This window comes from Ambystoma mexicanum, chromosome 3p, assembly GCF_040938575.1.
Source record: "Ambystoma mexicanum isolate Mex_15411 chromosome 3p, UKY_AmexF1_1, whole genome shotgun sequence".
NCBI classification, from domain to species: Eukaryota; Metazoa; Chordata; class Amphibia; order Caudata; family Ambystomatidae; genus Ambystoma; species Ambystoma mexicanum.
The window spans coordinates 589,832,640-589,848,156 of NC_090925.1; the positions used below are offsets into that span (position 1 = coordinate 589,832,640).

Consider the following 15,517-nt stretch of genomic DNA (forward strand, 5'->3'; position numbering starts at 1 on the left):
GCCAGCGCTTTCCAACTGAAATGTAGCGGGTGGAGAAGATGGGTATCTTGTGTCCGGGTGGCTGCCATGTTTGTGCAGGTTGGCCACCATTTCTGCTCAATGTTGTGCTGGCATGTGAGCACTTATGCGACCCAAGAGCATTGTATGCATGGAGTGGATGACGACAAGTAAATCCAGGGACAATGTGATGTCTGCTTATTGTGGAAATGTAAAAAATCTGGCAGAACACACTGCAAACAGGGATGGATAAGCAGTCTGTGCCCGTTCGAATAGATTTAAAACGCTTATCAAAATGAGCACTGGAATACTGGTAATATTGGTTGTGACTTAACTTAAATTGTCAAGCAATAAATGAGGAGGCTTGTCACTTGTTTCTAGGGTACAACAGTGATTTATTACACACATAAAGCTGACACGTAATGCTGTTGTATGTGTGAGCTCTTGAGTAACCTGGCAGGCCTGGGGGCCCTCAGCACATTGCCGTAACTGCTCACATTTTTTTGGCTGGTGGCTTTTAGCTGGAGGTAACCCAGGTGCCCTACCGGCAATCCCGTAGTCGGGCGGTCCGGTAAAGTGCTGGTACCCATGAATACCAGTACTTTTTTACCAGACTGCCGACTCAGAATGAGGCCCATTATGTCAATCCTAAAATAGAGCAGCAGATACTGGGTTTAGGGATGGGTGCGGCAGCCAGTAAGGGATCTAATATCTTTATTCTAGGAAGACTTGACTTGTTGACTGCTGCTATTATTTGGTTGGGAAGTGACTTTAGCTTGAAACACAGTGGTGCAAATGAGAGAACAGAGTCCTCCTCTGCCCCCAATGATTCTTTTAAGAGGTTAGAGTATTAGCAGATAATCATTAGAGAGCTTGTTAGTTACTAGTCGGAGTCGTTGATGTAATGCACACGCAACAGGCATCCCCAGGGTAGCGAGAGAAAGAACGTTTCAAATTATTTAGACGTGCAGGCATAAGATACATGACTAAGGATAATTATTTTATTGCTGCTTATTGCTGCGCAGCCGTACTGGTGGAAGTTGGGTTTAATTTCTGTGATCAAAATAGGCACTGGAAATGGGTTGTCACCCAGGTATCAGACTATGTGTGGAACGAGGCTCCCTCACAGGTATCTTCATATGTGTGAAAATAGGTTGTCCTACAAGCATCTATCATTATTGGTGTTTTGGGAGTAAGGCTGTATTTTCCTAACATGATTAGGCAGCTTTGGGTAGTGGGAGGAGGAAGATAAAGTCCCATAGTGCCTAGACCTAGAGCTACCTGTGGGGTGGGTAGTGGGCAGAATAGTGAGGAGACGCTTAGACATTTTATTTTCATCTGCAGAGCAAACATGAAGTCCAGATTTGATGCCCAGTCAGTATTTATTACAAAGTAATTATTATTTTCATATGAACTATCTGAACTAATGCACAGCATCCTTTCCTTAACAAAATCCTGCATCCGATTAATAAAACACTTGCTATGGAATTCAGGATTTGATGATTTATCGGCAGCTCATTAGTGAAATTGAGTGTAAATTGCCTCAAAATATTACAGGACCTGTTGTCCTAATAATAGGTGGAATCACTGACACTTCACACTCATTAATCTGGGTGCATGTTGATTTTTTTGCTATCTGGCTTGGGGAAAAATAAATTCTGAGGGAATAACCCTGCCACCTGAAATATGCAGGTAGACCAACAATCTATCAATGGAGGAGTTGGCGTTTCATGTCGGTCCCGAGGAGTTTGAGAAGGATCTCAAACAGAGGCTGGTTAAAGTTGGAGAAGACCAGCTCAATTTAGGAGGCCAGGTTTAAATATTCATGTGGAGATTAAGAAGATCAGAGGGGGGAATACAGGGAATAAAAGGTTCCATGTAATAATGTCGCCACAAAAATCTCGCCATGCAAAAATCTCGCTGAAAAATTGCTGTTTTTTGTGGCGACATTATTGCATGGAATTTTGCCCCTGTTCCCATATATATGGTCACCCCAATGATATAGCCACGACATTTTCCGGGCGATATTATTTACGGCGACCATATATATGGGGATATTGTTACCTGATACCGAATAAAACTGTAATAATGAAGTGGTTGGAGGAGTGCTCAGATGGGGAGGGGGCAAAAGTATGAGGAGGGGGGCAACAGTAATATTAGATGTGTAAAGTGAGGTGGAGAAGAGGATCCTGTAGGTTGTGGAGGAAGTTTAGGGAGTGGTCGGAGAAGGGAGAGTTGAGTTTCAGTTGGTCAGTGAGGATGGGTTGGGGTAGTTGAAGTTGCCCATGAGCACCAGAGGGGCCTCGTGGGCATGGAGTTAAGGAGGAAGTAAAGGTAAAAAAGAATGGGGAGAGCCCTGGGAGCTGTAGATCAAGAGGGTAGCGATAGGATTGGTTGGTAGGAGTTGGGTCACAGTGATTGCAAAAGAGAACTGCAAAAAGACAGATGGTGGATGGGCGCATAGGGGTATTCCTCCAAAGGTGGTCACGTCGATGTTCATAGCAGCAGGTGCAGCTGAGAAATGAGGGTCAATCTATGTTCGACCATGAGTGGGAGTATCAAATTGTTCTGTGAGGAATGAGGCATGTTTATTGCAGAAATATTGATCATTCCACAGCCCACATGTGAAAGTAGTGAGAGAGGGCAGGAGAACGGTGTGAGTACCAAAGAGGGGTGCAAGGGGGATAGATGAGGTTGGAAAGATTTAGTCAGCCTGGTGGCCTTTTCTGGATAGTGTGACAGACAGAGACACTATAGGAGGTGGGGTGGAAGAGATCAGGCGATTCATCAAGGGGAAGAGGACCAGGAGGGAGTGAGAGAAGGGTGTGGAGAGTGCGAGAATTAGCATTAGCGGGGGTGAGGAATTCATTGTGAAATGATTGTGTGAAAGAGGAGTATGAAGGGGAAGTTGCTAGTGACCAAGCTGCAAATTAAATAAGTAATACAGGGCCAATAGCAACCAAGAGGCTAAAAAGAACTAAGCTGGTATTAACTAGTTAGAGATCTAGTGCTGAGGCATTTACAGGGATGCAAAAAAGGCCCTGGTGGGCACTCAACTGCCTCGGCATGACCATCATTAAATAACAGTGTCGCCCATCTTAAAGTTTACTTTAAAGTATTCTATGTGTCTGGGATAGATGGTGCTGGGGGAGGAAGGCGAAGAAGGGGAATTAGGGTAGTATGGCAGAGGGTGGTGCTCCGGATATCTAGGCAAAAACAGGACATGATATTAACTTGAGTCATTTGTTTTGGAGGGCAGGTGTTGGAATGCATGGGGCTAGGGGGTGAATGGGTGTCACTTGACTACTTGTGCCTATGAGCATGTTGCTTACCCTTGTACAGCTGCTGGTGAGGACGGAGCGAGGCAGGGTCATGAGGGACAGAATGGGGGGCTCTTGCTGGGCACCTCTAACCCTGGATGGAGCAAATGTCAGCCTTGGTGTGCCTTTTGTTCAATACCTAAACACAGGATTAGTAATTGTTCCATACTTTGAATATGTTAATTTTTGACTTTGATGATCCTGAGGAAGGTGTTTGAATTTAACTACAGATATGCCGAAACATAGATTTACTTTTTAATTTATTTTCTTCCAGTATTTGGTTTGTTTGATAGTCATGTCTACCCAATCTTGTTTTTTTGTATATGCTTTTATATAATTATTCATTTATATTAAATTATTCTGATAGGTCTATTTTTTTTCCTGTTGCTTTTGTGTTTACTTTTAGTCCTGTATTTTCTACATTAAAAGAACTGTGAGGTCAGTATGATTCTATCATCATCCTGTGTATGAAAAATAATCATGTTTTCAATATATGTGCTAATATGTAAATAAAATACAGTTTTTTTCTGGAAATGTTTCAGAAATAATTTGTCTAAATATTTTAATCACCTATTAAGTCGTATATGCGCAGACATAAAGTAAGGAAATTGGTCTGAGTAGTTTCCTGTTTCATTTCAAAATTGAATTATCTCAATCCTTAATCAGTATAGATATCCAACAGGGACACAGCCTTTGACTGGGCATATCATTTGTTTGCTGCGTATGGCATCATGTCCTTGTGTATATTTTGAAGTATGTTGCCTAATAGCAGAAGATGACTGAGGATATTTCCAATATGGCTCATACACTAAAGTAAATGGTATTGTTGTGACATTTCAAGAACAATATTAATCTCTATAGAGTCCTATACTGACAACAAAACTTACCATTTGCTTAAAATCTTCCTCTGTAAAGCCCATGTGTTTCTTGGCTAACGCGTAATCGGTGTCCAGAGTCGATCCAAAAATGAGAGGGTCATCTGTGCTCAGGGAATAATTTGCTCCATCGTTCTTCATCCTGAGAAAAAGGGTTAGTTTACAATGTTATACATTACATTTCTCAGGTCTCTCTTACTACCACGTTTCAAAAGAGACGAACATGATTGCCACTTTGCATATTTTGCTTGGTTTGCTATAGGAGTCAGCTGTAAGCCACACCTCCCCTTTTGTGAGAACTACCCTTCTAATTTCAGGATGGAACCATTTATCAGAATGTTATTACAGGTATGTGGGTTCCTGAAAAGACTCTGGAAATCTACATATAGGTGGACCCCGTACCCAGGAATGAACAATTGCCCTCTCCTCCATCAACTTTGCCTGATCTACTCCATTTGTGTTCTGGACTCCATTGTTTAGAAGTGGCATACTGTGTATATGGATCAAAGAACTGGACAGAGACAAAAACGTCCTCAGCAATGATTTCTCACTGGCTTTCTCTATAAAGTGTTACTCTGGGACCAACAAAAGAGTAGCTTAATCCCTATTATCTAAAGTCCTTGTTTGCCCGTCATTGTCTTCTTTCCTCAGATCACCATTTCAGCAGTGCCTGGTCTTTGGGCTATCTTTTCAGCATACATTGGACCAAAGCGACAGACAGAGTTTCTCAAAAATGTTCTTAGGGGTCTTGGGATCTCCCCCCCCCCCCAGTGTCACTCTCATCCTCCAACAGTTCAAACATGTCTTTGGTCACTTAGTTGAGGCTTCTAGCTCTTGCTGTCCAGGCCAGCGGTCGGGTGGTCCTGGGTTTTGACTTTGACAGAAAAGTCTGCATCTGGGCTGTGGTCAGGGTTCGAGCCTGGGCTGATGTCTTAACAGGACCTCCAAGGGGAATACTAATCCAGAGTCTTGCCTGGCTGTTGTATTAGTGTTGTTATTCATCCCTGCCCCATGGGTTCCAGTCCTGCCACCCACCAGCTCTGGCTGCCTTTCCTCCTCATTGCCATGCCACCTGCTTGATCCTGAGGGACCTTGTCTTACTTTCCTCCCGTTCATTGTGTTATCAGTTAACTCTTGTCGGGTCACCTTGATGTTTCACCCCTTGTCCCTGTTTTATGCTTGTTCTTCCTCCCACCCTTCTCACACACTCTGTTGGCCAGAGGGGCATGTGTCTCCACTCCTTTCCTTGACACCTGACTGTACCGCCTCAGCTTCCCTCTCCACCTCCTCCCTAGGTTGGCTCTCCTCCTCTTTAGTTACTGTCCACACCTCCACCTCAGCTACTCTCAACATCTCCCTGCTCAGTTCTTCTCACATTCTCCTCCTCTGCTGTTCTCACTACCTGCTCCTTAGTTCCTTGCTTCGGTTCCTTTCACCTCCTTCTCTTTGGTTCCTCTCTTCTCCCACACCTCCTCTCTCCCCTCCTACTGAGCTATTCTCTCTACCTCTGCCTCCTCCTCAGTTCTTCTCTCCTCGTTAGCTATTCTCACCACCTCCTCATCGGCCCTTCTTATCTCCTACTTATCTCCTCTCTTTCTCCTCAATCCAAAGTCTAGCTGCTTGCCTTTTCTGACTCTAATCGCCTGTGAGCACCTACTCTGACATACTCGCTATCTCCAAACACCAAACCTTCAGCCTCCCTGGCTTGTATGGTCCTCTGCTCTCAATACTTCGGCCAGGCTTATCATGATTGTGTGAACTTGGGTTCCCTCACAGTTCCCGATAGGCGATTGGTGGATTACTGTAAAGTGATAAGTCTGTTTAGTTGGACATGCAGGACCACATGCCTAAGCCGGCGAGCGGACCAAGCCCCTAAAGAGCCTTGTCCGCCAGATTGGGGTCTAAACGTGATTCTTGCCTCCACGAGTATTGGAAGTGCTCGCTTCACGTGTCCATAGCTACAGCCCAATAGCCTTGTCTCACTCTACCTTTCTCCTTTCTGGAGAGGGTTCTCTCTGGAGGCACTGTGGGACAATCAGTGATACATTATGTGTTGATGCAATGTAAATCAGTATTTTAGTGGGCTTGTTCTCTCGCTGGGTGAACACATTAAAGGCACAGCCTGTACATCTGGTACCTTGGCATTGTTACTACTGACACTAGTTCTGTGGTCCTTATAAGGGGCTGGTAACTCAGTGTCCCATGTGTTGACCCTCTGTCTCATGACTGTGACATGTGCGGGGTTGCAAGGGATCCTCCCATACTGCCCCCGGACCCAGATTCACAGGGTTCTGCAGCATCCGACCCCCTTGGTGAACCCACCATCCACCCCAGGATTAAAAAGGGAACTGCGCAACAGAAGCTACTGGTGATTTGCTGTATAACAATCCCTTATGCATAGAAGTAAATGTAGATGTTTGCACAACAGTAATATGCATGCACATTGATTGCGGACATTTCTAAAATGGTTAAAGCTAGTAATGCAGAAGAACCACTACCCTTTTTCTCACCAAACTAGTTAATTTACATTAATTTCCCATGAGCAATGTGCTGCCAATCAAGATTTTAAATCATCTTATGTTAAGTCCTTGCATTCTTAGCACATGTCATTTTGCACTCCTGTTCAGTTGAGCGATGTAGGTCTTCAAGTACCAGAATGCAGTCATGTGTGAGCATAAACGTCAGGACTTGTTGATTATTTCACACCTGGCATGGGAATACTTCAAATCCTTTTCATCTTCCAAGCCTCGATTGTAGTCATTTTGACACAGGCATACATCTTTCTTGTTTTACTAACATTCACATCAAACGTATTCCTAACGTGCATATCATGCACACTTCCAGAAAACATAAGTGGTTATCATGCAAGCAAATATGCCCTTAAGCTTTCTTGAACCTCTCCAAATACAGTTGGGCTCTGGGACAACGAGGCTGGGCCTTGCCCCTCATGCCACACGCTGTCTCTGCCACAGGCAGCTTTGTTTGAAGTTCAACTGGACTAAAAAGACCAGAACAAGGAAAGGAGCCTTCTCAGGATAGGGTTCAACCACTCCCGCAAAGTGTTCGTGCCAACAAGAACCCCACAGTGAGCTAGGAAACCACTGCATTAGCAGTAGAGCACTTAAGAGGGTAATTAACGTTGGAGGAAATGATGTTCCTATTTTTCTTCCGCTAGCTTTTAGACTGTGTTTGTTGTCTTTATAGAGGGGCTTCCAGGACATTCTTTCTTTATTGCAATGGAACTTTATAAGATCAACTGCCATACACATTGCCATACAATATAGCATTAGAAGAGCCAAAATGAACGTACAGACAGCTAGCGCTGCCTAAAAGAACTGTTAGAAAACTGCATAACAAGGCGAAAAGAACATCTTCAGAGCAGGATTGTCCCCAGGGTCACAGACCTTATTAAATGCTTCATTAAACAAGCATACTTCTAGTGGCAGGCAAGTGGAGGCGGCGAGAGAGGAAACCGACCCAAGAACTCCTGTCCGGTTGTGTAGACCAGGAAGCAGCCAGAACTGAGTGCCGTGGCTGCAGAGCACTATGGGCGAGAAGCAGATAGGTGAGCTTCGGACCAATCCCGTCTGGAAGCAGTGTTCATTGACCATGGAGGCGCCAGAAGAAGGAAGTTGCAGCGGGAACTGGAAGCCAGGGCTGATTTTGTTCCAATGCAAGGAGTGAGACGCTCCTGGCACTGACTGGGGAAAGCCGCTTGAATTCAGCAGATAGCGAGGCGAGTACCCAGATATGTGCGATTGGAGCAAGAGAATACAGATGATGTCGGGGAGCTGAGATGGGAGAGGGGAACGCTGAAACTGAGGAAAAGAGACCCTGAAAGAGTGAATTGGTTGGCAAGAATGGGGAGAGAGAGTATTCCTCATTGTAATCAGTGTTATCTTCATCGTCACAGTACTTTGCCATAAAGTAACTTGGCGAAGGCCCATGCCCCCTTGTACTGAATAAGAAAGAGAATTTGTATCATACATTCCTGGCAGAAGAATATACCAGGCGAAGAGCGGATCTGGGATGTGCACCCATAAATAAGGTTGTCATAAAAGAGTTCCTGGCAGCAGAGTACACCAGGCGTTTATGCGAGTCTGGGACCCACACCTAAGTTGTGTTATCTTGAAAGGAGAATCCTAAGGAAGACTAATGCCCTTAAGAGTTGAAATTATAATGAATGTGGAAAAAGGCCTCGGGAATGGAGTAATTTCCCCTAGAGTGAATTACAACACAGGAGGAGAATTACAACACAGGAGGAGGGAGTTATCTTCTTGAACTATAAAGAATTTGGTTCTTCTTTGAACTTTTTTTATGGAGAGAATCCTGGGGAAGGGAGTGAACATTATCCATTTGTAACTTTTGTTGACCTTGAACATGTGTGCATTTTCTCAGCAAAAGACAATACCCTCAACACCTTAGAGTTAGTTTTAGAATGTGAGGGCTAGCGTAGGATTTCAGACACAGGAAATCTTTGCTTTGGACATCTTGACACTCGACAGACCCCTAGTTATGGTTGATGTAGAGAGATACCTCCTAGATTAGGGACAGTGAGGTATTTTCCAACCCCTTTACCATTTCAATAATAGTCTACAACAACCACTATGAGTCTTCCGTTGTGAGGAATTCGACCATCCGCACGGGGAGAGTGCGCTCGCCTGGGCTTTTTTGATTTTTTAATAATGAAAAGGAATGATGGGAGACCAACCTCCGAGGACTGTGTGAGGCCATTCCATACACAGTCCATCTGCTTCTCGCACAAAACGCATAGTCACACGTACTCCAGGAAGTCACAGCCTACAGTCACAGCCTACAGGCGCCGTCTTCCCATGTCATATTCAGCTGATATGTGACAGCATCTCAAGGAGGGGGAAGGCACACCTTCCTCCAGCACGGGCAGCCTAATTTAAAAAGCAAAGGCCCCATGGATTGGCTTTCCTTTGTCCTCCGATTGGTGGCAGTGCATACTAATGAGAGATAATTGAAGCAAGCCTGAAGGGGCTTGGTTGCCGGAATAGATAACAGGAAAGGCAGGGCTTTCCCCTTTGGTGTGCAATGTGTCAACTTGAAGCTCGTTCCCACCCCTCTGTTTGAAAGACAGTGAAATGCATGTCTGGATCCACTATTTACCCCTGCAGAGCTGACCCCTTTCAGTGAGGAGAAGTATGTGGTTTGGTGGAGACCGGCAGTCTGCTCCCAGCACAAACTGCAAGGGAACCCTGCGCTGTAATCAAGAGTCACAGAGGGCCCAGTTAACCAGAGATACACTTTGATCTACAACAGACAGGGAGATGGTTGGGACTTATGTATATGTTGTCACCTCCTTGTGTGTCCTCTTGCAGAGCACTCTGGTCCTGGCCTCATGCATAACAGAAGATTGCTGGCTGGGATCCATGATTGGTTCATTAAGGTGGGCTTAGCCTGCCCCAATCACTGGGGCCCATTTGGCTTCAAAAGAGGGCTGCACCACTCACTTAGCAGATCGTGTGAAGTCTTCAAAAGGTGTGATCTCATTTGGACCCGGGCTGAAGGTACAGTCTACCTCACATTTCCGCCAGTGAAGAAAGGCCAGGAGTTCCAAGAGGGAGGCAAGATCCCTCCCCTAAACATCTCCCAGGGAACAGGGGGAGATACCGGGTTCAGAGTACCTGTCCAGCAGCTTCAGAACCGGTACCCAGACAGCACACAGCATGCCCTGCCAGGTTCTGTCAGCAAGCTTCCTAGGTGGGAAATGCCAGAGAGTCTCTGGACAAAGGACAAGGCCGTAACCTTCAATCACTCTCCTGAGCTTTGGGCTGTCCGCCTTGAAAGGATACGAGCCTTTGCGAAGAAGCTAGAAGGAGTTTCACACAGGTATCATCCAGCATCCATCTTTTAAGGACATTTTTGAGCCAGTCATGTCTTCGAACCGCATCTGGCTGCACCGCTGACTGTTGTCACGCCGCATTCACAAGAGCCATCTGAGCCGCCTCGACCAGCATTCCAGATCCGTCAACCAGCATGGAGACAATGATTCTTGGCCACGAGGCCGTCATGCTGGACAGCCTGCAGACGTCTGTCCAGCCTTGCTTGCCAAACAGCCTGCCGCCTTAGACCCACAGCTGTCTCCCGCCACTAACTCTGTCTCAAGGGCTGGGAAGTGCCCTGGAACCGCCTCGACGCTGGTGAGCACCAAGAACTTCTTCAGCACCAGGTAAATTGTGGTTCTGCCTCCTTGGTCCCTCTCCAAAGGCCCTTCAAGGCAGTTATGACCCTTTGCCCCTTTGGTGCTGAAACCAAATAACCTTGAACAATAAGACTGATTACTTGACCAACTACCCTCCTGTCATTATCCAGAGAGCGTCCCTTTCCTTTGTGAAACTGTCAGTCCTATGTGTTCCTTTATAGGGTGGGTTGTATTTTGTAGTCTACTAGAACTGTCTGTCGTAGTAATAATAAAGTTGATATTTTTAAACAACCTTGACGGGACAGTCCCTTTTATCATTGGGTATTAATTATATTTTTGCTGTTTTGCAACTAACCAACAATCCACGACCTTGCGGAGATAAACCTGCCGTACTGTCCACGCTAATACAAATTGGGCAAGGAGGTCTTATAATTCACTGGTATTCCAATCTGTTCTGATCCCTTTTGGTGTACTAGAGGTGTGGGGTTGATTGATGGTTTAGAAACGAATATTCATCTCTGGACCACTGGTGCCCCGGAAGTTGATTCATCACATCTGTGTCTGCATCTCATTCCTGACTCCTCATAAAGCTCTCGAGAATGCTACAAGTGACCGGGAAAAATATTGCTCAGCTGTAGTCAATGAAATGGATGGTACATCAAGGCGGACCCTACAAGATCATGGTTTCAGAAACAAACGAAGGGGAAAGAGTACCAGAAAGGGTACAGAGGAGAGTACGAGAGAGTGTTAAAGACCAAGGAGGAAGAGCGAGAGCGAGTCGAGACTGGAGGGACCGAATCATGGATGAGACCAGAGACTGAGGAGAAGGCTGAGGTTGAGAGACTGAACAAGAAAGGTTTGGCAATCGAGGTCAAGCATTGGCGATGGTAGAACAGGATGGCCCGAGAGATGGGTGTGGAAGGGGTGGTTCAGGAGAATACAGAAGGATGCCCAGCAGGCTGCACCGGTGTTGGGAGGAGAAGGAGAAGTAGAGAATGGAGCAGGTGTTCTCTACGAATACAGAACGCCAAACTTTATGAGAATTACACTTGGTGGCCGACAGGTGAAAATAAGACGGCAACCCAGAATGAGTGGCCTTTTGACCCGGCAAGATTAATTTCCTTGACGAGCGGAAAGCGTCTCCTTAGAGTTCCAGCAGAGGGCCCAACAGAAAGACAGAGTGTTGCCGGTGGTGTGACCTGTAGTAGGTGGACTGTCAAGTCTGACAACTATGCTGAGACCACTAGCCCAGGCTTGGCACAGAGGAGGGAGAACAAGCCGCGGAAAACTTTGCAGTGCTGTTGGCGCCGGGGCCTATATGACAAGGTCAGTCAAAGCCAATATCGATATCAGAGGAAAGAGCAGTGCGAGGCCACAAAAATTGGTGCCCTGTAGTAGAGAAGGCTGACGGCATCATCCAAAATACTACCAACCCAGTGAAGCATCCCGACCCCAATTCAGGGAACAGAAGTTAATGAAAGTCTGGAGGGAGCAGATGAGCCGTTTAAAAAAATGTTTAGATATTTCATGAAACTTAAGGCAACAAGGAAGAACAGTGAATAGTATCATCTGGGAGCACCTAGCTTTGCAATTGAGAAGAAACGTTATCCGTTAACCCGAGAACCCAACTCCTTGAAACACCATGAAAGGGGGTTATCTTATCGACCCTGGAAAGTACAACAGAGGGGCCTAAAAGAGTTGGAGGCCCATGGACACTTTATGCTCTCCTTCTCTATCCAAACATCAAATAGCTGTCAAGGGAGAGAAGTACTGTACATACCCCAGTTTCATCTAGGGCTGGACTAGCAAGCCAAACCAATCATCTTCTGTTGTCAGGCAAATCACATTAATGATTTTATTTATTTATTTTATTGTTTTTTTTATAATGCGCCTAATAGCGAACCTGAGTTTCGTTTCTAAGCGCGGATCCAGGATTCAAACCTCTGTTGCTCTGCATGATTTTGCTTCCAAGACCAACGCGTTGCCCCTGTGCTATCCTCCGTCCTCCGATTCGTTAACACAAGGTCCTACCAAGAGTCCCATCCTTGAAGCTCATGCCTTAAACTTGCCTTCCTCAAGTTACGAATAAAACCTTTATTGTTATTTGTTTGTGGGCTTAAGCAAACCAGAAAGAAGCGAAACCCCTGAGTATAAATCAGAAAGAAACAGAAAAGTCAGTAAACCACATTTTGTGATATAGTTCCTTGGCCAGTTCCACAGGAGGGTGGTACTGGGGAGTCGAGAAGAACTCCAGGAACAGCTTCATTGTCCCAGTGTGGCCGATTAAGAATTGCGAAAGACATTGGTGAACCAGCTACGAGAAGGGAGTCATTCTCCTCGCCCCACGAGAACTTTAGACGACTGTTTATTTTTGTTGGGTTATGGAAAAACCAGAACTTTTCCGGAACTTTTGCTTTGAACAACCTAAGAGGCGATTGGATGCTTTACAGAGAAGGGAGTCATTCTCCTGCAATACGAACAGCAGCTGGACTTTATGGTGTTTTGTCATAGTGACAAGGATAGGATAGGAGCCTTTGTCATCGGGATGATGCATTTTTGTTTTGACTCACATGGACTTCCTGTTGAGCACCCGAGTTTCTATAGTTTAGGTAGGAGAACCCCCGTAGTGTTAGGGGTAGGTGGGTTTGGTTTCCATTTAATAAAAGTCTACATCAATCACTATTGCACCAGTTGGTTAGTCTCTTCATTCCTTGTCGCCACAAGTTGTACAGACTCGTATGGTAAATGTGATTTTCAAAACAAACTGAAGATGCCTCATATAAAAATAATTTTGGGTGATGACGTTAATACAGTGAAATTGGTAAATTTAGGGTGATCTTCATGTTTACATGTTGGGATAGGAGGATTCTAAAAAGTTTGAGAAATCATCTCGTCTTGAGTGGTTTGTGCCTAGCAACAAATCTGGTACAAAAGGATTATTGTACATGGTCATCACTTATGCATCTGACTCTACCAAAACTTCTTGATATCGCAGGAAATACTATCTGAGCTGGTTGATGTAGATATTGATGCCATTTCTTGCTCGGATAATGTGACTGTAACCCTTAGAATTATGTCAGTAGCTGGGTATAGGCTGAACACCCCGTCCGTCAAGGAAGGAAGGAATAAACTTGATAAGGAGTTAAAGAACTTTGTAGGCAAATAGGTGATCACTGGAAAGTGTGCACCTATAGCGGGCGGCACTAAAATCAAATATTAAGGGCTGTATGATCAGCTATTTCTCTGCAGAAAATGAAAATTTAGTTGCGCTGGAAAGAGAATATCTCAGAAATAGAAATGATATGTAAAATAATGATGTCTGAAATCTAAATTCAACAGGCTGACTTAGTCAAACACATAGGTGTTAGGAGGTGGTTACATTTACTTCATTGAGTTTACAATCACATCAATTCAGCTGCTGCCATGTAACCTAGTTACCAAGGAACCTTTGTTGTTATGATTAAGCAAAGGTTCCACATTCTAGCAGCAGAGAGAGAGGGGATTGAGAGCAGGAGGACAGCCACAGCTGGGGGCCTTTCTCTTGGATGAACTAAAGAAATAAAGCCTCTCTATAAAGACAAGCATCAGCGTGAAGCGTGGTCATTTACATATTAACATTGGCGACGAGGATTGGGCCAAGGAGAAAAGGCCCCCAGCAGCAGCAACACTGCAGCAATATTGATTACAGTTTGGATGCAAATGGACGGAGTGTTACACTAGATGTGTTGTGTAATAGCAGGCGAGAAACAAGGCCATCCTCCTGGAGCGGAGTAAACCAGCAAAGCGCATTTTGGAGCGGAGCACCAAGAAAGAAGTCAGTGCCTGGCAGTGGAGAGAACCATAAAAGCATACTGGAGCTGAGCACGAATATTGAGGAGGTTGGATGACCTGTGGATCACAAATTGGATCACCTGTGGATTACGGAGGAGGCTGACCTGTGGATCACAAATTGCAACTACCACAGACAGCGCTGACAATATCAGCACAGGTTCCACCTGAAATCACACCTTATAAAATTTAAGTACAAGGAAGTGACAGTGTGGCTGTGTAAGGTTTCCTACCTGGGGGTGACATTAATTAATTCACAACATGGCAAACGTCCCAGCCCCAATTTTCTTCCTGCCTACACCAGGTGAGCCCAGAGTGCGTTGGATAGACTGGAAAGAGGGTTTTCAAAAATATGCACTGGCAGCATTTGGACCCAATTTCTCCAATGAGCGCAAAGAGGCGCTCCTATTTCACTGTTTAGGTGCCGCAGGACAGGAAGTGGTCAAAAAACTACCAGAACCTCCAGACATTCCTAATGGGGGTCCATATGAGAAAACATTAGAAAAATTAGACAAACACTACTGTGTTGAAGAAAATATAATTCTTGAAAGGTACAAATTTGCCACGAGAACTCAAAAAACTGGAGAGAGTATTGAGGAATTTGTAACTGCTCTTAGAGGTTTAGCCATCAAATGTAGATTTGACCATTGTCGAGATGAGCATGTCAGGGACCAACTCATGATTAAGTGTTCTAATGATAACATCATGAAGGAGTTATGGAAGGAAAGAAATCCTTCTCTTGATAGAGCAATTGAGATAGCGAAAATGATAGAACACACAGACAAATGTATACAAATGCTTCAAGTGGATAATACATCTCAAGATAAGCCCAAAACTGATGACAATGAAGCTGCCATACATAAGGTTTCGAGAGTGATGCAGAGAGGTGCGGCAACTGCGCGTCGCACTTGGCAAATGGGTAGGTGACCTGAGGGTCGCAAAGGTCCCTTTACCAGAGCATGGGGACAAGGATCATCTACCAGAGGGTCGCCCAGTGAGAATGTTACATTCAGGGGTGGCAGGGACTCTGGTTATCCTAGAGGTGCATCAATTAGGAGGTGTTTCAGATGTGGGAGTCTATATCACAAAGCATCTGACAAAGAATGTTATGCATCAAACATTATATGTAATGAATGTGGGGTCAGAGGACACATGGCTAGATGCTGTAGGAATTTTTATACCGCCCCAAGTCAAATACATGAAGTCAATGCAGATCAAGAATTTATATCAATTGATGATGCTGGTAGAGAAGTTATATTTTCAGTCAATGCCATTGATGGGAAGGTCAAGAAAAAGAAACCATATGCAACTGTGTTAGTTGGAGGGGT

The 15,517-nt window shown here is 44.9% G+C and overlaps 1 protein-coding gene across 1 annotated transcript in view; it reads right to left on the minus strand.

Annotated features, from left to right (window-relative positions):
* Positions 1-15,517, minus strand: part of LOC138580641 (adenosine deaminase-like) — a 540,146-nt gene that overhangs the window by 7,397 nt on the left and 517,232 nt on the right. The window contains exon 10 of the mRNA XM_069651342.1: positions 4,205-4,334. Coding sequence (XP_069507443.1) covers positions 4,205-4,334 — 130 coding nt within the window. The remainder of the gene's footprint in view (positions 1-4,204; positions 4,335-15,517) is intronic.